Below are 22771 nucleotides of genomic sequence, written 5' to 3'. Positions count from 1 at the left end.
TAGAGCACTTGCCTAGTATGCGTGAGGCTCTGGGTTGGATCCTCAGCACTACGTATAAATAAATGAATAAAATAAAGGTCTATCAACATCTAAAAATATTTTTAAAAAAGAATATGCAGGGCTGGAGTTGTAGTTCAGCGATAGGGTGTTTGCATGAGGCCCTGGTTTGATTCCCCTAGCACTACAAAAACAAAGACAAAACTAAAGACTATACAGCATATGTAATCATAGATGTTCCCCCAGTTGTTGTTGTTGTTGTTGTTGTTGTTGTTGTTTTATAGGAACAATACCAAATATCCAGGCAGTGGTGCACATTTGTAATTCCATCAACTTGGGAGGATGAGGCAGGAGGATCACAAATCGGAGGCCACCCTCAGCAATTTACCAAGATTATGTTGAAACAAAAACGGGTTGGGGGATGTAGGTCAGTGGTAGAGCACCCCTGGTTTCAATCCCCAATGCAGAGAAAAACAAAACAAAACAAAAACAAAAAGCAAAAACAAAGCCCTGTACTGTCCTTGCAACTTTTCTGTGTTTGCAAATGTTTCAAAATAAAAATAAAGAACCCGGCTTGGTGGCACACACCTGTAATCCCAGTGGCTCAGGAGGCTGAGACAAGAGGATCATGAGTTCAAAGCCAGCCTCAGTAACAGTGAGGCACTAAACAACTCAATGAGACCTTGTCTCTAAATAAAATACAAAATAGGGCTGGGATGTGACTCAGTGGTTGAGTGCCCCTGAATTCAATCCCCAGTCCCCAAAAATATAAAAAATTTAAAAAAGCAGATCATTGACCTACTTGTAAAGAGAAGAGCAAAGAATGTGCAGTTAAACCATGGAGGCAAATTTTTTCAGGCAATTGACCAGTTAAAGTGTTTTGTTATTCTGGATTGGTGATGCTTGTGGGGTTTTTATGTTGTGTGTGTGTGTGTGTGTGTGTGTGTGTGTGTGTGTGTGTGTGTATACGTGTACGTGTATGTGTTTTCTTGGTACTGGGGATTGAACCCAGGAGTACTTTACTACTGAGTCATATCCTCAACCATTTTTATTTTTAATTTTGAGACAGGGTCTCTCTAAGTTGCTTAGGACCTCACTAAATTGCTGAGACTGGCTTTGAATTTGCAATCCTCCTGCCTCAGCCTCCTATGTTGCTAGGATTAAAGCAACATGTCACTCTTAAATTTGAGGAATCCAGCTGGACATGGTGGCACATGCTAATAATCACAACAACTTGGGAACCTCAGGAAACCAAGCCACAGAAATAAAAATGGCTTATTCAAGTTCCCTTAGCTAAGGGAAGAAACAGGATTTGGATCTGGGCAGTCTGACTCCAGAATCTTTTTTGAGGGGAAACTGTGAAGCTTCTGTGAAATAAAAGGACATCACAGCAACTTTAAAAATATAGGGATTAAGCTGGTCATGGTGGACCATGTCTATAATCCCAGTTATGTGGAGGCTGAGGTAGGAGGATCACAAGCAAGTTCGAGAGTAGCCTCAGCAATTTAGTGAGACCCTGTCTTAAAAAGAAAAAGGCGCGGGGTGCTGAGGATGTAGCTCAGTGGTAAAATGCCCCTGGGTTCAATCTCCAGTATCCCCGGACACACACAAATCATCCATAAACAAATGAAAACGCACGTTTGCCAGTCTGCGGGTGTTTGGCCCCTTCGCTAGAGGAGAGTGGGAAGCTAAATCCCCCCACTCCATTTCAGAACTACTTGGAATTTGACATCCAGGACCTCGCTCTGTCCTCACACAGTCCTGCAGGAAGGCCTCAGGATCACGGATGGATGAACAAATGGACAGATGATCAAGGATCAGCCCAAAGTTACACAACTGGCTGAGAAGCAACGGAGCCATGAGCAAATACCAGCTCTGATGATGCCAGATCCTGTCTCCCCATCCAGGGCACCAGATTGCCCAAGCGTGTAGCAGCAGAAGGCCTGCCAGGCTGGACTGGCCGAGGCTCAAGGAAATGACACAACTAAGGACCTCCCAGTCCCCTTCCTCCCATGCCCTACTGTTTGAGACAGATGCCCAGGACAGAGGAGCCATGTGGCAGCGGAGCAACCTTTCTATCCAGGTCTCCAGTGGGCATCTGCAGACCAGGCAGCAGTCGGGGCAGAGGAGAGTGAGCAGCTAGCCACCAGAGATGGGCAACTCAGGTTGTGGGTGTGATCCAGGAGAACAAAAAAGAACTTTGGGTCAGACAGACTTGGGCTCTGTCCCCTTGTGTTGGAGTGCCCTTAGGCAAGGCATCTCACCTCTTTGAGTCTTACAAAGTATCTAGCCTCACAGGGAAGCTGTCAATATCAGTAGAGAGTAACTGACACATAGTAGGTGCTCAGTAAATGGCAACCATATTTCATGATCATTCTCCCAGGGTTTCCCAGCAGACGTAGCCTCTGGGGAGTTGGAGGAATCCAGACTTGCGACAGAGAATGCTGAAGGACCTTATTCCTGCAGGAGCCCAGAACTGGAGTCAAAGGAAGGGGACCTCTTCACCTGCACAGTGGACAAAGTCCTCCCAGTCCCCCAGGGTCCTGGCTGCTTTCCGTGCAACCTGCCCGTTCCTTGCCACAACAGGAGCAGGGCCCCAAGGTTACACAAACAAGTTAGTGATAAGGCACTTCCAGGGTGGCCCTTGCATTCAAGGCTTGTCCAGCCCTGTGGCTGGCTTCCTGGCTTTGCAAGAACCCTGGTCTTGTGTACTCGTAAGAGTGGGCACCAATAGAAACACCAGTCACAGCCACCTGCTGATTGTGCACCTGAGGCCTTGGTGCCCTGGTACAGCCTGGGTTAATGACCCTGTTTATCCACTTGAGTCATCCGATAAGGGGCAGCCAGGCCAGCAGGCCAGCAGCCCTGTGCCCTGCACCAGCCACTTCATTGACTGAAGCGATAGCAGTGCCACGTGGCGCTCCCCATGCCCCTCCCCCTCCACTTCCCCACCAGGCCTGCCAGGGTCAGCCGCGCATGTTTTTTTCAATGAACATGACTTCTGGAGTCAAGGTTGTGGGGCCATCCTCCCTCCCGCCCTTGGGCGGTATAAATAACACCAGCAACTCAGCATAGAGGGCCGGAGAGAGGGGAAGAGGTAGCAGCAGGTCCCTCACCATGAACTCCAGCCAACCAGAGGCCTGCCCATGCCAGGGCGCTGCAGGCCGCCCGGCCATCCTGTACGCCCTTCTGAGCCCCAGCCTCAGGCCCAGGCCCTCAGTGCCCCCATCCCCAAGCCGCTGCCTGTGCCTGCAGCACCGGCCTGTCCGCCTGTGTGCCCCTCACCGCACCTGCCGGGAGGCCCTGGATGTCCTGGCCAAAACAGTGGCCTTCCTCAGGAACCTGCCGTCCTTCTGCCAGCTCCCCCTGGAGGATCAGCGGCGGCTGTTGCAGGGCTGCTGGGGCTCTCTCTTCCTGCTTGGGTTGGCCCAAGACACAGTGACCTTTGAGGTGGCCGAGGCCCCAGTGCCAAGCATACTCAAGAAGATCCTGCTGGAGGAGCCCAGCAGCAGTGCTGGCGGGGGGCAGCTACCGGACAGGCCTCAGCCCTCCCTGGCTGCTGTGCAGTGGCTTCAGTGCTGCCTGGAGTCCTTCTGGAGTCTCAAGCTGGGCCCCAAAGAGTATGCCTACCTGAAAGGAACCATCCTCTTCAACCCAGGTGAGCGCCCAGACGCTCCTGGGAGGGGACCACCGTGGGATGGGGCCAGGGCCCAGCCAGGGAAGGACCTTCTAAGGGCTTGACAACCATTATCACTTTGGGTCCTCGGTATCATCAAATCGCCATCTCACACTGGAGGCACAGAGAAGCTAAGTGACTAACTGAAGGTCCCACGGCCAGGTAGGAGCAGAGCAGGGATGGGAACTCAGGTCTGTTCACTCCAGAGACTGGCCGTTGCCACTGTGCCTGAGAAATTTGCTACATGCCTTAGGAAATGTGGGGTGGGGGACACAGCACAGCTGTGTCTCTGTCACATCTTCAGGGGCAGACTGCATGGTGAAGTTCTGAAGGTTAAACTCCTGTATAGGTTCAGAAAGACCACAGAGAGGAGGGGAATGAAGTGGGGTGGGGACAGGGAGGATGCTCTGTGGAATCAGCCGGGAGAGCAACAGATGGAGCACGTTCTTTGTAGTGAGAGAGCATGAGGTGGGAGTTCCCCACCCAATGGCCTTTGTGGCATCTATAATGCATAGCAGCTAATTGTAGTAATAGTAGTGAACACTCGTATTACACATAGACCATATGTTAGGCCCCCATCTAAGGGTTTACATATACTGGCTCGTTTAAACCTCATAACCAGCCTAGTTGTTGTGTTTTTTTGTTTGTTTGTTTGTTTGTTTTTTCCAGTGCAGGGGATTGAACCCAGGGTGCTTAACCACTGGGATACACCTCCAGGTCTTTTGACTTTTATTTTGAGATGGGGTCTTGCTAAGCTGCTTAGGGTCTTGCTAAGTTGTTAAGGCTTGCCTCAAGCTTGGGATCTTCCTGCTTCAGCCTCCAGAGGAGCTGAGATTACAGATGTGTAATTACAGATGTGCCCCTGGCTGAGACAAGTACTTTTGCTATTCCCCCTTTACAGATGAAGAAACTGTAAGCTGGCATGTTAACGCACACCTGAAATCCCAGCTGCCTGGGAGGCTGAGGCAGCAGAGAGTGAGACTCTCTCAAAATAAAAAATAAAAATAGCTGGGAATGTGGCTCAGTGGTTAGAGTGGTTGCTTAGCATGCACAAAGCCCTGGGTTCAATCCCCAGTATTTAAAAAAAAGAAAAGAGAAAAAAAACAAGGCACAGATTAAGTAACTTGATTACTCAGCTCATCAGTGACACGCAGGCAGTCTGGTCCTTAACCACTATTACATTCTGCCTCTCCGTCAACGGATGGGTGAGTCAAATGATAAAATAAATCGTGGAGGTGCGAGAGTGGGGCCTGGAAGGCTGAGCAAAGGAGGCTGAGGGACGGGAGTGCCCGTCGGTGGGGGAGCCCTCCCTGGCATGCACAGTGCCCGGCTGCAATCCTAGCACCCTCCCTGCCTCCAAAGAAAAGAAAAACTACTTGAGCAACGTTCTTGGGAAGCTGAGTCTGGAGGATCACAAGTCTGAGGCCAACCTAGGCAACTTAGCAAGACCCCATCTCAAAATAAAAGATAAAAAGAGCAGGGGATGTGGCTCAGCGAGAGGCCACCCTGGCTTCCGTCCCCTGTACTGAAAGGAGCAGGGGTGGGGGAGGTGCAGAGGGGTGTTTGCTGGTGGCTCAGGTTTGGGCCAGCCTCATCTTGGTAGCTGGGAGCGTGGTGCTCACCACCCACTTCACCCTGTCCTCCTGCAGATGTGCCAGGCCTCCACGCCTCCTCCCACATTGGGCACCTGCAGCAGGAAGCTCACTGGGCGTTGTGTGAAGTCCTGGAGCCCTGGTACCCAGCGGGCCAAGGCCGCTTAGCACGGGTCCTCCTCACGGCCTCCACCCTTAAGAGCATTCCGTCCAGCCTTCTTGGGGATCTCTTCTTTCGCCCTATCATTGGAGATGTTGACATCACTGGACTCCTCGAGGACATGCTTTTGCTGAGGTGACCTGCAGAAGCTGGCAGTGCTGATTTGGCCTGGCTGTCCCCAATAGGGAGCCAATGCCCCTGGAGAGGAAAGCCTAATAGACAGCACTCAGCCCCCTAGGAGCAGCCTCTCATTCAGCCACACCCCAACTTGGACTTCCTCCGTTTGGACACAGTACTCCAGCCATCTGGTAGGCCCTTGGTGGTCCCCAGCCTCTGGGCCAAGAATGCTGATAGGTTGGAAATTTAGACTGCTCATTGGGGCAGAATTCCTCCTGACTTTGTACAGAGCTAAATTAAGTTATTGTTTTTTGTAATAAAAGGTGTGATGCTCTTGGAGCCTGACATTGTAGTTTGTGCATATGGAAGGGACCAGCTCACCTCTGGAGCCCCTTGCTCCCCCTATCAAAGGGACCCCAAGGGGAAGGAAACACAGGGGTGCAGGAGTCAAGCCTCAGAGAACTGGGGCATTAATTTTTCACCGGGATGGTGACTCCGCTTCTAGGGATGAGATTTATTTTGCATCTGGGTATGAATCCAGGAGATAGTATCAGTTCACAGTCCCTTTACCTCCGTGGAGGACAGGGTTTCTCTCCTATCCCCACGTCCTCCACTAAGCCCTCTGGGCTCCTGTTTCCTACCAGGCTCCCTCTTATCTGAGGGAAAGTAAGATCACAGCCAGTTGAGAAGCAGTCCCTGTGGCCTGGGGTGCAGCTCAGTGGTAAAACATGTGCTTGGCATGCAGAAGGCCAAGCACAGCAAAGAATGAAAGAGGGGTGGGGCAGAAAAAAGAAAAAACGGTAATGAAGGAAGCGCCCATTTCAAATTGAAATAGACAAGGTCACTACCGTTTCTGCAGTTTGGGAGTTTGGATCGCTCACATCCACCATTTCTGTAGCCATCACAAGAGACTCGTCCATTATTCTTCCAATGCAAGGGGACAAGGCACTCAGGTTGGCTTGGAAGCTGCTTGGAGGCTGAGACAGGCCAAGGTTTAGCTGGCCACAGTGGTACAATAGTGCGGTCGTTAAAGTTTGAAATATTTTCATGACAGTTGGTTCACAGTCACTGCTCTGAGTCCCCCTGAGTTCCCTTCCACTGCCTCTCTGCCCTGTCCCATCCTAGGATCCTCCTCTCAGACATTCCCATTATCTAGACACTCCAGAGGCTGGGCCATGGCCTCTAACACTGCTTCATTCAGAGCACAGCTTGGGGATGTCCTAATTGGTCAATATTTATTTCTCAATGTTTGTTAAATATTTTGACCTGGTCACCCTGGTCAGGGTGAATGACCTGAAGGGTGGACAGGAGGCAATGATAACAACACGCATGCCCATAGGACTTTTAGGCCTCCTCCTTTCTCCAGCAAAAAGGTCTGCCCTGACCAGACCCCACCTCCATCACCACCACAGTCTGGATTCTTCTCATGGGAACCAAGTTAATTATTGCTCAGCGAAAGGTTATTCTCTCATCATTCAGGACTCTTTCCTGTTTTTTGTTTCGTTTTGTACTGGGGATTGAGCCCAGAGTCACTCTACCACTGAGCTACATCCCCAGCCCTTTTTATTTTTTGAGACAGGGTCTGGCTAAGTTGCTGAGGCTGGTCTTGAACTTGTGATCCTCTTGCCTCAGTCTCCCAAGTCACTGAGATTGTAGACATGTACCACAGTGCCTGGCTCATTCTGACCTTTTTTGAAGGCCCTGGGTTAGGACCTTACTGAACTGGCCATGTCCTCACTGTGAGTACTCAATGAAAGTAATAAGGGCACCCCTGTCTCTTGCTCAGCGGCCGGTTCATAAGTCAGACACCAGAAAGAGACAGAAACACACAGCTCAGATCCCATAACAAAGATACATGCAAATCAGGTGTATAACTCAGACACGTCTTCACAGACATACAACTCCCTCTGTCTCTATGGTTCTCTCTGTCTCTCTTACACACACACAACCTGACACATACACAAAGATCTCCATCCGAAGCCCACACAGCACAGAAAAGCATGGCTCAGATATACTTGGTTAGCAACACGCTGCAGACCCAAACACATTCACACAACAAAAGATGTTCCTTTTCAAATTTCCTTCCTATCCCTCCATGGGGATGGGGAGCCACACTATTTTTTGTCCATATTGCTTGAGTCATTCCCTGTTCCCTAGCTAAGTCTTGTGCTAGGAACATGAGGGATATAACAAAACTCTAGAGACAAAAATGGAACAATATAATAAGGCAATATTGCTCTCTCCATAAGGCCAGAGGCTTTTCAAAGGTGGGGGACTGTGTCTCCATTATCAACCATCCTGAAGTGAGAGCTGTGTCTCACTTTCAGGGAGGGAAGAGAAGGAAACAGGTCCAGACAGGGTATGGAACTTACTCATGGTCTGGGCTGATCACTGTCTGTGCTGAGATTTCAGCTCAGACCCATGTGATTCTGGAGGCCAAGTTCTTGCCAACAGCATAGGCTGGCATGAGTCATGGCCAGGATCAGGCTGTCTGGAGCCAGCTTGGCCACAGCTTACTGACCGTTTACCTCTCAGCCACGATCCCTGTCCTGAGGCCCAACCAGGGCTGATTCACCGGAAAGCAGAACAGCGGCTGTGACTCTGGGTTAGCCTGTTACCATTTTATTGCCTCATTATCTCTATCCTCATTAGCCAAATCATTGAGTGCTTATTAAGCAGCCAGGCGGCTCACATGTGCTGTGCCCTCACTGACTCACCCTGCCCTTGGGCATGTGCATATCCTAGAAACAATGATGCCTGCAAAAAGTCAACACCCATTATGCATTCATCCATTCATTCGTCCTGTCATTCAAAGGCTCTTGACCTCCACTGTATCAGACCTTGTACCAGATGCCAGGAGTCAGCACACAATAAAGAAGATACAGTTCCTGCCCTCATGCAACATCCTACCCCTGGCAGAGGAAGAGTCATCACTAACTGTAACACAAAGGGATCTGAACCATGATAGAGGCACCAACAACGGGCAGCTGGAATAATTAAATGTGTCTAGAGGTAGGAAAAATGCTTCACTCAATTGGTGACTTTTGAGAATGAATAAGGGTTTGCAAGGATGGGCATTCTGAACAGAGGGAATGACATATGCAAAGGCACAGAGGTGTCAGAGAACAAAGGGTGCTCATGGTAGCACCCTAGGGAATGTGAGATCCAGAACAGCAGGCGATCAGCACACAGATGCTCACAGGGACTTCGTCACAGAATAAGACAGCAGAGAAAGGAAATTCCAACGAAACTGGTGGAGACCAGGCTCAGATCCCAGGGGAATCGAGATTAACAAAGGGGACCTCCTAATCCTGACAGGGAGTGGCCAGAGGAAAGCTCAGGCTGTGGCATCTTTAAAGAGTTGGGCTAGGGGCTGGGGTTGTGGCTCAGTGGTAGAGTGCTCACCCAGCATGTGTGAGGCACTGGGTTCCATCCTCAGCATCATATAAAACTAACTAAATAAAATGAAGGTATTGCATCCATCTAGAACTAAAATAATTTTTTTTTTTATAAAAGAGGGGATTCCAGCGAGTCTCTGGCCTGAGGTGCTGAGCCGTCTGTTCTAGGTTAAAGAAAGACGATTTTAAAAAAGATACATGGATTTTTCTGAAGATAGGGTCTTACTAAGTTGTTGAGACTGGCCTCAAACTTTCGATCTTCCTGCCTCAGCCTCCCAAGTTGCTGGAATGATAGGAAGAATTTCTCCTTGTGAGCCCAAGGGTACTTCTTTTGAGCAAGAAGAATATTAAACTTGACTTCGGCTGGGGAGATAGCTCAGCTGGTAGAGTGCTTGCCTCACAAGTACAAGGCCCTGAGTTTGATCCCTGGTACGGCAAAAAATAAATAAACAAACAAACAAACAAACAAACTTGACTTCAGATCATTTAGTTAATATGTTCTAATATGCAATAGGTTGTAGGCTTAGAAGTATTATTGGTAGTAGACTCTAGGGGTAAGTCACAGAAGGTTAAACAGGTATTTAAAGGCTGCCATTGGCATGCCAGGGTAGTGGAACCAAAAGCTAGTCAGTTTTGAAGTTCTTGGGGGAAGATTTCCACTGCTTACCAGGTCTTAAATGCTACAGAGCCAGGCCTTCCTAAAAGATATTACTTTGCCCACCACCTTTGTTTCTCCAAAGCTTAATGGAGTTTACAACAGTCCTAGCAAACCTAACAAAAGCTAAATGCCCCATCTGTTTGAAGCACTTGAAAAACTCAGTGACCATCAACTGTGGGCATAACTTCTATCTCTCCTGTATCAGTGTGTCCTGGAAGGATCTAGAGAATAGTTTCCCCTGTCCTTTTTGTCACTTTCTCTGTCCAGAAAGGAAATTCATGAACAATTACTAGCTGGGTAATTTGACTGTAATTGCTAAGCTACTCCCATTAAGAAGAAAGAAAAAGGAAAGAAAGTTTATGTGTGAGAAGCACAAACGAGTCTGACTTTTTTCTGCCAGAAAGACCTAGAGGTTTTATGTCCACAGTGCAGTTTCTCCACTAATCACAAGCATCACTACATTTGGCCCATAGAGAAGGCTGCCCTCTATCACAGGAAAAAATTGGAGTACGACATTGACCCATGGAAGCAGAGAGTGGAACAAATAGAAAAACTGATTAGTAGGCAAAGTAGAAAATTCCTGGAAGTGAAGAAAAAGGTAGAACATAGGAGAGAAGAAGTCAAGTCTGAATTTGGCAAATTGCATTGTTTCTTCAAAATGAGCATGAGGGAGCTGAAGAAATAGCTCCATCTAGAGAGCACTCACCTAGCATGTGCAAAAACCGAGGGTTCGAAACCCCGGCCCCTCAAGCGGGGGAAAAAAAAAGAGCATGAGATTGCTCTTAGGCAATTACAAGATGAAGGAATGGATAGTTCAGCAAAACTACAGGAAAACCGAATAAAGTTTTCAGACCAGGCCTCCTCATTAAAATATCTGTTGAAGGAGATGCAGAGCAAATATGTAAAATCAGAAGTGGAATTACCGGCAAATGTTAAGAGTATCTATCACAGATATAAAAACTGAAAATGTCCTGAACCTTTTTCATTCAAATTCAAAGATTATGTTTACCAGCTTCCTCCACAATGTTCTGGCCTAAACAGAATTATATTAAGCAATTTCAAGTAAATGTAGTTCTAGATCCTGAAACAGCCAATTGTAAACTTATTGTGTCTGAAGACAGAAAAAGTGTACAATATGGAAATATGCAAAAACCACCTCACAACTCCAGAAGAGTTTATCTTTGCCCAGCTGTTTTGGGCTCTGAGGGATATAATTTAGACAGGCAGTACTGGCAGGTAGAAGTGTAAGACAAGCCTAAATGGATCGTGAGTGTCTGTGAAGAGTCTCTTTCCAGGAGAAGGATGGATTATGGGGAATTGGGCAATGTAGTCAGACTAATTATGTTGCATTGGGTCTAAGAAAATTAATCTTCTCCCCAAAGTAATACCTAGCAAGATTGGTATTTTTTTAGACTCTGAAATGGGTAAGATTTCCTTTTATAATGTGGATGATAGAGCTCTTCTCAATACTTCTGATGATTATTTTACAGAAACGCTTTGGCCTTATTTCTACACTGGAACTGACTCAAAACCTCTTAAAATCTGTACTGTAACAGATTCTGAATGGTGATGTATTAGAAGATTCATTTTTTTTCTTGTAGTTAGTGGATATAACTGAGCAAGTGAATCTTGTTTGACAAGTCCCTTTTTAAAAAATGTTTTCACCATAAAAAACTATTATTTCATGTAAAAATTTCAGCAAGCTCATAAAAATGTAGTTGTAGTACCTGCTTTGTAGGCATATTGTGGGATCTGATTAGGAAATGCTTTAGAAATTTTTAGATACTGGGAAAAATTTATTACTTTCTAAATTGTATTACTTCATTGATTGTCAATAAAAGCAAATTAGATTTAAAAAAAGAAAAAAAGTTGGGCTAGCCTGGGTGTGGTAGCACACACCTATGATCCTAGTGACTCAGGAGGCTGTGGCAGGAGGATTGTGAGTTCAAAGCCAACCTTACAACTTAGCAAGGTCCTAAGTAACTCAGCGAAACCCTGTCTCTAATAAAATACAAAAAGGGGCTAGGGATGTGGCTCAGTGGTTAAGTGCCCTGGGGTTCAATACCCAGTACCAAAAGGAAAAAAAAAAAAAAAAGAATTGGGCTAAGGGTCACAGTTGCATCTCAGTAGTAGAGCAGTTTGTCTATCATGTTGGAGACCCTGGGTTTGGTCCCCAGCACCACAAAATAACAATAATAAAGAAAACAAAACAACAACAAAAAAGAAAACCCCAAGAATCAGGGATGATCAACTGAGGAACAAACAGTAACTAAACTCTTCCTCACCCCGCTATGAGGTGAAATGATGAGATATATGGTCTGTGTATTCTCCCAGGAAAGTGGCCCCACTTTACCTAGAGGGAGTTCATGGCCACACCCAGGGGCATATCCCCATGTTAGTGCCAGCAATATACATTCCATAAGTAATGATTTACTAGTACTGAGCATCATGCTAGGTCCAAGAAATTTAGTTCCACAAACCGCAATTATGAGTAATTGTAAGTGCACAATTATTATTTTGCTTTTTTAAACTACTTCTTTAGATGTTGATAAACCTCTCTTCTATTCGTTTATTTACATGTGGTGCTGAGAATCGAACCCAGTGTCTCCCTCATGCTAGGCAAGCGCTCTACCAGTGAGCCACAATCTCAGCCCAAGTGTTCATTTTTCCATTTCCATTTTTTTTGCAGTAGTGCAGATCAAACCCAGGGGCACTCTACCATTGAACTACAACCCCAGCCCTTTAAAAAAAAATTAATTTTGATACAGGGTCTCGCTGAGTTGCCAAGGCTGGCCTTGAATTTGTGTTCCTTCTGCCTCAGCCTCCTAAGTAGGTGGGATTACAGGTGTGCATCACCACACCTGGTCTATTTCCAGATTTTTAAAGGTAATAGTTACTTTGTGATGATCATATAGATACACACGTGATGAATAAAAAAATAAAGTTCTAAAGCTGTGTAATCCCACACCTGTAATCCCAGAGACTTGGAAGGCAAAGGCAGGAGAATTGCAAGTTTGAGGTCAACCAGTCTCAGCAATTTAGCTAGGCCCCGAGCAAGTTAGAGAGACCCCATCTCAAAATAAAAATAAAATATTAATAAAAAGGGGCTAGAGACATAGATCAGTGGTAGAATGCTTGCTTAGTATGTCTGAAGCCCTGGGTTCAATCTCTGGTACCTCCAAATCTCCCTCTCAAAAAAACAAAACAAAAACAAACAAACAAAAAACAAATCTAGATTCAATATGAGGCTTGGATTACTGCCAAGGAAGAAAGGCCTTATTGCAATTAGGGATAGGGGTATTTTTGCAGTAGGGACTCCAACCTTGACCATGAGATTGGTAAGGGTTAGGCAAACAGGGATTTTCTTTCATAGGAAGAGTAAATGAGGTTTGAAAGAATGGGTATGAGGAAGTGCGATGACCAGAAGCAGCACCATGGATCAGTAGATTAGAGAATGTTTAACCCTGAAGTCAGCCTATCTTCAGGAGGGGCTGTTAAGGGGGACTTGTGTGCTGGCTCAAACTGAGTTGGGCCACAGTTCAGGGACCTGGGGAAGGAGAGAAGTTAAACCAAAGTTGGTTAACAAGTATTTTGTTCTGATTGATCAGTGGGGACATGGAGTTCATCTAAACTTTTAAGAGGCAAAGAACTGGAATTTGGAATCTGTGTTTGGCTTTGTTATAGGTCAACACAGAGACATCCACAAATCTTCTCTAAGTCATATGCAGAAGGGTGATTCTTCCCAGGAATCTCTGTTCCAGAACACAGAAGAATAGGGGAGGGGAGGGGCAGGAGTCCTTAACTTCCATTGTTATCCAGGATCACAGGACTGTGGTCAAGTTGCACACTGTCATTACATCTCCTGATAAACATGTACAATTTCTTCGAAGTATATGCCTAGAAGTAGAATTGCTGGATCAAAAGATATTTAGTGAGGGGCTGGAGGTGCAGCTCATATAGCTTCACTTTATCAGGTAACTCCAAATTGTTTTCCGAAGTGGTTCTATCAATTTACACTTCCACCAACAGTGTATAATACCTCCAGTTGCACATCGTCGCTGATACCGAGTCTTAAAATTTTGCCAATGTGGTGGATGTGAAATGGGTCTCATTGCAGTTCCATTTGTATTGAGATTGTCTTTCATTAAAACTACAGGTGTGTTCCTTCTTTTATAAAGTATCTTTAGTCCATTTTCCTACTGCGTTATCTTTTTCTTACTAATAAATGGAAGTTCGTTAATGTTTTGGAAGACTGATGGACGGCTAATAAGATTCTGAAATGAATTAGACTGATAAGGGTTTGGGTGACACAACAGCTAAATATCTTTAAAATGACCTCTCCGGCAGGTCTTTTACTTGATCCACATTGGAGCTTTTTTTTTTTTTTTTTGAGGCGGGGGCGGGTACCAGGGATTGAACGCAGGGGCACTCTACCCCTGAGCCACTTCCGCGGCCCTATTTTGTATTTTATTTAGAGACAGGGTCTCACTGAGTTGCTTAGCACCTCGCTTTTGCTGAGGCTGGCTTTGAACTCGCCATTCTCCTATCTCAGCCTCCCAAGCCGGTGGGAATACAGACGTGCGTCACCGCGTCCCGCAGGAGCCTTTTTAGAGTTCTATAACTCCATTCTTCAGGTGAGTTTTTCCAAAAGTGCTGGTTCCCTGTGAGAAAGGGATGTGAACGACTTCTTTGGGTCCTTCCCAGCAACATCTCTCACATTCACCCGTCGGATTACGGGTTTCACAACCTCGCGACACGAAGGTCCAGCAAGTCTCACGGTGCTCTCGCGAGAGTTTGTTCCGGCAGATCATGTGACAATCCAAGATGGCGCTGCCCGGAGAGGCGGAGGAAGAGGCGGCAGTTTACCTGGTAGTGAGCGGTATCCCCTCTGGGCTACGCTCGGCCCAGCTACGGAGCTATTTTAGCCAGTTCCGGGAACAGCCGAGCGATGGCTTCCTCTGTTTCCACTACCGGCATCGGCCGGAGCGAGCCCCTCCCCAGGTCACTTCCGACTCTGTCCTCAGTTCTGCGGATCCTGTTGCTGAGGGTCAGGTTGTTGTCGCCCAGACTGCGGCCACCGATGCCCGAACTCTCTCCACTCGGAACTCTGCCCCCACCCAGACCCGCACCTGCTGCTGCGTCATCTCCGTACGGGGGTTGGCAAAAGCCCAGAGGTTTCTTCACATGTACTCAGGACGCCGGTGGCTGGATTCTCAAGGGACTTGGCTTCCGGGTCGCTGTCTCATCCACAGACTTAGGCTACCCACTGAGGCATCAGGTACAAGCATAAAAGATAATGTACTGGGCCTACAGGCTTAAAGACAAGGGCATCTTTCTCGAAGGGTGTTGAAGACAAGTCAGACCTCTCGTTACGACTCAGAGATTAGGTCATTTCTGGGCAGAGCTTCAGGCCCAACTTGAACCTTAATTTAACTTAGGAATTACTAACAACGGAGAGAGGCCTATTCAGATTATTATCCATTTTTCAATTTATTTTATCTTCTCTGAGATCCTTTTCTCTGAGAAGTGAATTTTGCACTGACACAGAAGGAAAAAAGGAAATCAGGTTTCTGTCAACCTGACATAAGCAGTAAAGAGACTGGCTCTTCAAATAAAAGAGTTTATTTGGGAGCAAAGAGGGATTGCAGTTGGCGATACTTATGTCATGGTGAACCTTGGGAGGGCCCTAAGTGTATCAGGGAGGCCGAGGTAGGCAAGGGCTTTTAAAGGCAAAATGTGGAAGGTTTCCTAAGTTGTTTTGAAACAATTATCCTTGCTTACAAGGATCGATAACAAGGGTGGAGCCAATTCAAGGTTGAACAGGCATTTGCTGGGTAGGTGTCCTCTTAGAAGTATTTTTGTTTAAGGTCATGGTGGCTTTTGTGCAAGGTTGTGGTTTGGCAGTATTTTGCAATAGTGCCTTTTATCAGGCAAATATGAGTGAAAACCTACTGTCTCTATTTTGTTAAGGTTTGGCATAAGTGACTCCATTTTGATCTGACAACTTTCTTTCTTTTTTTTCTTTTCTTTTGGGTACCAAGAATTGAACTCAGGGGCACTCAACCACTGAGCCACATCCCCAGCCCTAGTTTGTATTTTATTTAGAGACAGGGTCTCACTGAGTTGCTTAGGGCCTTGCTAAGTTGCTGAGGCTGGCTTCGAACTCACGATCCTCCTGCATCAGCCTCCTGAGTCTCTGGGATTACAGATGTGGGCCATCGTGCACAGCTAGAAAACTCATATGACTCTTTTATTATCTTTCTCTTTTGCACTCTCTTTGTGTTCCCCTTCCAATCTCTTTTCTCTGCATAGTTCCCACTTGCTTGGGAAATCATTTGGGGAAACAGGAAATACATTGCATAGTCCTCCCATTTATTCATTCAACAAATGACTGTATTTCTTTTTCTTTTTAATATTTTTTTAGTTGTCAGTGAACCTTTACTTTGTTTACATGTGAGGTTTTGAGAATTGAACCCAGTGCCCCACACATGCTAGGTAAGAACTCTACCACTGAGATACAACCCCAGCCCCACAAATAACTCTATTTCTAGAGCCACTGTGATACTTGCTGGTATGCAGAGAACAGTTGGACACAGTCTGTGCTCAGAATCCACAGAGAAAGATAGATTTAGAAAAAGTTAATTGTTGGAGATGTCAGTCTGATTATTAACTAACTGTCAGTGTGATTATTAATTAACTAACTACTGTACTAACTTAGTACAGTATTATGTACTGTACTAAGCCTTTCATTTTCTTACTTTGGGTATATGGCACTAGAGATTGAACATAGGTCTGCTGTGTTACTGAGCTACATTCCCACCCCATTTTATTTTATTTTTTTTAAATTTTGAGACAGAGTCTTGGTAAATTGCTCAGGCTGGTCTCAAACTTGTGATCCTCCTGCCTCAGCCTCCTCAATGGATGGTATTACTGGCATGCACCACTGGACCTGGATTTAAGAGAGTCATTAATGGGACGTGGTGACATACACCTGTGATTCCAGCGACTGAGGAGGCTGAAGCAGGCAGGAGGATCTCAAGTGTGAGGCCAACCTCAGCAACTTAGCAGAGCTCTAAGCAACTTAGTGAGACCCTGCCTTAAAAGAAAAATAAAAGGACCAGGGATGTGACAACAGTGGTAAAGCACCTCTGGGTTCAATTTCTAGTACCGAGAGAGAGAGAGAGAGAGAGAGAGAGAGAGACTGTCTCACTTTGCTGCCCACACTGAGGCAATCCTCCTGCCTCAACCAATTCTTTGACCCAAATTGCTACATTTATTTTTTTTAATGTATGCTGAGCCTTGGACCCCATCACTGAGTTACACTTCCAGCCCATCATTTTTTCTTTCTTTTCTTTTCTTTTTCCTTTCTATCACAGTATTAGGAATCCATTCCAGGGGCACTCTACTACTGAACTAAATCCCCAGTCTTTTTTTTTTTTTTTTTTTTTTTTTTTTTTTGTCCAGACAAGGTTTTACTAAGTTACTGAGTCTGGCCTGCAACCTGTGATCCTCCTTCTTCAACCTCCTAAATGACTGGGATTACAGGTATGCACCACCATGCTTGGCCAGCCTGTTATTTTCTTATTGACGTCTTACAACAATTCTGTGAGATAGAAACTATTGTTATTCTCATCTTATAGGTGAGGAAACTGAGGGATGCAGAGGTGATGTGACTTGCCCAAGGTTGTAGCGCTAATAAGTGTCAGAGCCAGAATATAAAGCTGGGCATTCTGCTGAAAAACCTGTTTCGTTTTGTTTTTTTAACAAGAGCTTACTGTATATTCTAGGCTGCCCTTTAACTCCTGGGCTTAGGTGATCCATCTGCCTCAGCCTCCTGAGTAGTCGGGGCTGTAGGTGCATACCGCCACCACACCTCACTAGAGCCTATGCTTCTTATCAAGTACTGTGAGATGACAGGAGGGAGGAACTGACTTCCTAGAGAGCTTAGGAATGTGGCTTTTAATCTGGATATTGAAAGATAAGTAGGAATTATTGGAAAGATTGGTGTTTGTAGTAAATGGCATTTGCAGACACAGAGATGAAAAATTCTGTGACACTTTCAGGGTATGTTAAATTGTTTGGTGTGGCTAGAACACTGGTCATGAGAGAGGGCAGGGGATGAGAGTTGAGTGATAGTTGAGACTCTGAAGGTCAGCATGAGGCTGGGGGTGTGGCTCAGTGGCATATTACATGCTTAGAATGTGCAAGGCCCTACAATTTCCAGCACCAAGAAAGAAAGTCTGGATGTAGGTGGTCCACACCTATAATTCCAGTGATTTGGGAGGCTGAAGTAGGAGGATTACAAATTCAAGGGCAGCCTCAGCAATTGAGCAAGACCCTAAGCAAGTTAGTGAGATCTTGTTTCAAAAAATAAAAAGGACTGGAGATATAGCCCAATGGTAAAGTGCCCCTGGGTTCGGTCCCCAGTATTTAAAAAAAAAAGGAGGAGGAAGAAAAAAAAGGTCAGCAGGAGCATCTTATGCTCAGCCAAGGTTATGAAACTACTAGGTGGTTCTGTCAGGAAGGTAGAGAGGGACTCCAGAGAAGTTTGAAAGGGAACATCATTAGGTTAATGGAATTAAACCTTGACTGATTTCTGGTTCAAGTATTGCTGGAAGCTTCTGGGTTTCAAAGTCCATTCTTCTTCCTTCGCAAGGTCTGGGCTCTTTTCCATTTAAGACCCGGAAAGAACTACAGAATCGGAAGGCCAAGAATGAAGTCTTCACCCTGGCTGACCTGAGGCAGCTGCCAGAAACTGAACCCACCAGTGCTGATGCCTAATGGAAACGTGGGGACTCCCCTACGTGTCTTTTTGGAGTTGATCCGGGCCTGCCGCCTCCCACCCCGAATCATCACCCAGCTGCAGCTCCAGTTCCCCAAGACGGGTTCCTCCCGGCGCTACGGCAACGTACCCTTTGAGTACGAGGACTCAGAGACTGTGGAACAAGAAGAGCATGTGTACACAGCTGAGGGTGAGGAAATACCCCAGGGAACCTGCCTGGCAGATGTACCAGCTGGTTCCCATGAAGAGCTGGAGGACAGAAAGGAAAAGGAGGAAGAAGAGGAGTCTCACTCAGATGATGTGAGTACAGAATGCCACCCTGTCCTTGTTTGCAGCTTGAAGAGGCCAGAGCATTAATAATATCGTGTTTCAGTCCTGTATTACAAGGGTTCTCAACCTGGGGTCCGCAGGAGGCTTCCAAGGAGTATGAGAACTCCCTGACGTTGACTGTAAAACTGGATTTGCATGTACATATATGTATGTGTATATTCACACACACTACACATATGCATGCAAATTCATAGGTGCATGCACATGTGTATATATACACACACACACATATATTTGTGTATGTATCTATATACGTATGTATGTATATATGTGTATATATATGTATGCATACATACATATATATGTTGCTAAGGCTGGCTTTGAACTCCTGATCTCCTGCCTCAGCCTCCCAAGCTGCTGGGATTACAGGCATGTGCCACCATGCCCAGCTCTAGGGATGGAACTTGAGGTCAGGAAGTTGTATGGGTAGGTCACCTCTTCCTGCTTTTTTCCAGGATGATGACCGGGGTGAGGAATGGGAACGACATGAAGCACTACATGAAGACGTGACCAGGCAGGAACGTACCACTGAACGGCTCTTTGAGGAGGAGATTGAGCTTAAATGGGAAAAGGGTGGCTCTGGCCTGGTATTCTACACAGATGCCCAGTTCTGGCAGGAGGAAGAAGGAGGTAAGGGGGTATTAGTCAGCTTCTTGTCACTATAACAAGCATCTGAGATATGAGCTTCTAGAGAGAAAAGGTTTATTTTGGCTCACAAGGTCAGTTGACCTTGTCATTTTTTTTGGAGGGGAGTGCTGTGGTGAGGCAGCACACTGACAGAGAAGCACATAGTGCAGCAAGCCCATTCACCTCATGGCTGGGATGCAAAGAAGAGACCAGGGTGTCTCAGTTCCCTTTGAGGGCACACCCCAGATAACCTAAAAACCTCTCACTAGGCCCCATTTCTTTTTTTTTTGAGATAGGGTTTCCCTGTGTTGCTAGGCTGGTCTCAATCTCCTGGGCTCAGGTGATCTCCCTGCCTCAGCCTCCTGTGTAGCTGTGACTATAGGCACATGCCACTGTGCCATAGGCCCTCTACCCTTACAAGTTTCCATCACCTTCCAGTAAGACCAAGCTGGGGATTGAGCTAATTTTCACACATGAGTTTTGGGGAGAGAAACAAGCTCCAAATTATAGGAGGCTGGTACCCAGGCAAGGGCATGGTGAGGACTATTTACTCTTTCAAGGTTCTTGGTTCCACTTGGTGGATTCCCTGATTGATCCCAAACAAAAAGCTAGGGAATAGACTTACTTTTATTGTGTATGAGAGAATCATCATCCCTTTTTGGAGAGAGGGATCAGTGGGATGGGCAGAAAAATGCCTCAACTCCAATTCTGAATTACCTTCCCAGAGGAGAGACCCGAAAATACAAACAAAAGCCCAGGTTCTAGAACATGTGTCTGACTCTAGGGTTAGCTCTCAACAGAACTGGCAGTCCTTAACTCACTGCTGAATGCTTTTCTATCTCTGCAGACTTTGATGAACAGACAGCTGACGATTGGGATGTGGACATGAGTGTGTACTATGACAGAGGTACGGGGCAAGGGGTGGCAAGGGAGGTGGAACTGTTGTCCTGGCCCTGGGGTGACACTTTGCCAGATGAGCTTAGCAGACTGAGACAGGAGACCAGCTCCCTTGTCCTTTGCTGTCCTCAAAGGGATTGGTTCCAGGATCCTCACAGATATCAAAATCTGCAGATACTCATGTCCCGTATGTACTAAAATGGCACAGTATTTGCTTACAGCCCACACACATCCTTTGGAATACTTTAAATTATCTCTTTAAAAAAACAAAGTCAGGGCTGGGGATATAGCTCAGTTGGCAGAGTGCTTGTCTTGCAAGCACAAGGCCCTGGTTCAATCCCCAGCACCGCAAAAAAAAAAAAAAAAAAAAAAAAAAAGTCATCTCCAGGTATCTTAATACTGAATACAATGTAAATGCTATATAAATATTATAATGTATTGTTTGGAAAATAACGACAAGGAAAAAGTCTGCGTGTGTTCAGTATAGATGCACTTTTTTTCCCCAGAGTATTTTCTTTTCTTTTTTTTTTTTTTGGGTGCTGGGGATCGAACCCAGGGCCTTGTGCTTGCAAGGCAAGCAAGCACTCTACCGACTGAGCTATCTCCCCAGCCCCCTCCCAGAGTATTTTCAATCCATGCTTGGTTGCATCCAGAGATGCAGAGGGCTGACTACACTTGCCATCTGTAGTTGAGTATATTAAGTGTTGGTTGTGATCAAATCCTTTTTTCTTTCTGTGTGAGGAGAAAGGACATGTGAGGACAGTCCTCAGGGAGGTCCAAGTGTGATGGTAGGTCCTGGTGGAGTGGGATAATCAGTTACTCAGGCCCTGGTCAGAGCATAGCTCTAGAGTGAAAATTGATCTGGGACTGGGGTGAGACCTGGGTTCTGATTTCATCTCTGTCTTATGTTGACTCTGTGAGTTTTCTGCTCCAAAGTTTCTTTATCTGTATGATGAGGAGAGCCATGGTTCCTACTCTTGGCAAGCTCCCTCTAATGAGAGAGAGAGAAGGAAATATATAGGATACCAAGAAAATACATCAATAAGTCTTGTGAGGGGATCCTAGAAACCTGCTCCCTCCCCTCCCCTCCACTGAGAAGGACCTTTCTGCAAACTCAGTTCTGGTTCCTCAGATGGTGGAGACAAGGACGCCCGAGACTCTGTGCGAATGCGTCTAGAACAGAGACTCCGAGATGGCCAGGAACATGGCTCTGTGACTGAACACCAGGTCGGCACCTTTGAGCGCCACACCAAGGTGAGTAAACACTGCCTGGTCCATTGGCCCTTCTCTTTTCCTTCTTTATCTCTATTCCTTCTCCCATCCCCAATCCCCATGCCCCAGGAAGGAGCCCCATTTCTTGAGTCTTGTCCCTTCCCTCTGCAGGGCATTGGCCGGAGGGTGATGGAGCGGCAGGGGTGGGCAGAGGGCCAGGGCCTGGGCAGCAGATGCTCGGGGGTACCTGAGGCCTTGGATGGTGATGGCCAGCATCCCAGATGCAAGCATGGATTGGGGTAAGTGTGGCTTGAGGACTTCCCAGGTACCCAGCCAGCAGCCTTCTGCTGTGACCTGGTTTTCCTCTTTCCAGTAGTTTTGGGATAGGTGCTGGGTACTCCTAGGGGATGAACTTCAAAGCAGAATTAGAAGGAAAAAGTGGATCTGGCCCTATTCATTTTTATTTTAGACCAAGCCCTATGTAGTCATTGATCCCCTGGGAGAGTTTTTCCTTTTAGTTTGAGTTTGGACTTGAGAACTTTAGGGAATCTGTAGTGATGTGATAGAAGGTTGCTGGCACCGACAGATCTGGAGGCTAGAGAGCAAAATTCCAGATTTAAAGTTCTGTCTTTAGGGCTGGATGTGGCTCAGTGGTAGAATGCTTGCCTGGCATGCACAAAGCTCTGGGTTGGATCCCCAGCACAGTGGGGCTGGGATTGTGGTTCAGTGGTAGAGCGCTTGCCTAGCATGTGTGAAGGAATGGGTTAGATTCTCAGCACCGCATATAATAAATGAATAAAATAAAGGTCCATGAACAAAAATATATTTATACACATATTTATATATATACACACACACATATATAAAATTAAAAAAAAAAAAGAATTAAGAGAACCCACTTAAAAAAAAAAAAGGCAATCTGTCTTTGACACAGATATGTAGTGGCGATTTCCCTCTCCTTTTCCAACCCCTTTCCTGAGTTTTCAGAGAGAGAGAGCCGCGCTCTTATTGAAAACTTTCCAGGTACCATGGAGAGAAGCTGCAGCCATTCGGACAACAGAAGAGGCCCCGTAGAACTGGCTTGGGACTCATCTCCACCATATATGATGAGCCTCTACCCCAGGACCAGAGGGAATCACTGCTCCGACGTCAGCCACCCACCAGCATGAAGTTTCGGACAGACATGGCCTTTGTGAGGGGTTCCACCTGTGCCTTGGAGAGCTCCTCAGAGCCTAAGTGAGAGTTGGAGACTTCCTTGCAGGATGACAGCCCTCTGCCTGGGCCTTGTCTACTACTGAAGCAGAAAGGAATCTGGGATCAGCAGC

At 46.3% G+C, this 22771-nt stretch overlaps 2 protein-coding genes and 2 pseudogenes across 4 annotated transcripts in view; 3 read left to right on the top strand and 1 right to left on the bottom strand.

The window, feature by feature from the left end:
* LOC306646602 (14-3-3 protein sigma-like) overlaps window positions 1–22771 on the bottom strand; it is a 229410-nt pseudogene that overhangs the window by 187192 nt on the left and 19447 nt on the right. The window lies entirely within an intron of this gene.
* On the top strand, window positions 2985–5881 carry NR0B2 (nuclear receptor subfamily 0 group B member 2). The gene is made up of 2 exons (XM_079148799.1): window positions 2985–3655; window positions 5323–5881. The coding sequence occupies exons 1-2, from the start codon at window positions 3115–3117 to the stop codon at window positions 5562–5564; spliced, it is 783 nt and encodes a 260-aa protein (XP_079004925.1). The 5' UTR covers window positions 2985–3114; the 3' UTR covers window positions 5565–5881.
* Window positions 9490–12346, top strand: LOC306646336 (tripartite motif-containing protein 60-like; annotated as a pseudogene). Its single transcript has 2 exons — window positions 9490–10311; window positions 10385–12346. The product of its transcript is annotated as a tripartite motif-containing protein 60-like (transcript).
* Window positions 14371–22686, top strand: GPATCH3 (G-patch domain containing 3; the record flags this gene model as incomplete). Its single annotated transcript, XM_079114753.1, is given in 8 exon segments — window positions 14371–14876; window positions 18255–18352; window positions 18354–18680; window positions 19166–19340; window positions 20185–20244; window positions 21367–21488; window positions 21618–21745; window positions 22470–22686. Coding segments are annotated over 8 exon segments (1581 nt in total). The 5' UTR covers window positions 14371–14422.

Source organism: Sciurus vulgaris, assembly GCF_902686455.1.
Source record: "Sciurus vulgaris genome assembly, chromosome: 1".
Classification (NCBI taxonomy): Eukaryota; Metazoa; Chordata; class Mammalia; order Rodentia; family Sciuridae; genus Sciurus; species Sciurus vulgaris.
The sequence above is the reverse complement of the archived record's forward strand: the minus strand, read 5'-3'. Positions and strand labels throughout refer to the sequence as shown.

Coding starts and splice junctions, on each gene's coding strand:
- NR0B2 (XM_079148799.1), top strand. CDS start 3,115: ATGAACTCCAGCCAACCAGAGGCCTGCCCATGCCAGGGCGCTGCAGGC. Junction 3,656..5,322: donor AACCATCCTCTTCAACCCAG/GTGAGCGCCCAG, acceptor GTCCTCCTGCAG/ATGTGCCAGGCCTCCACGCC.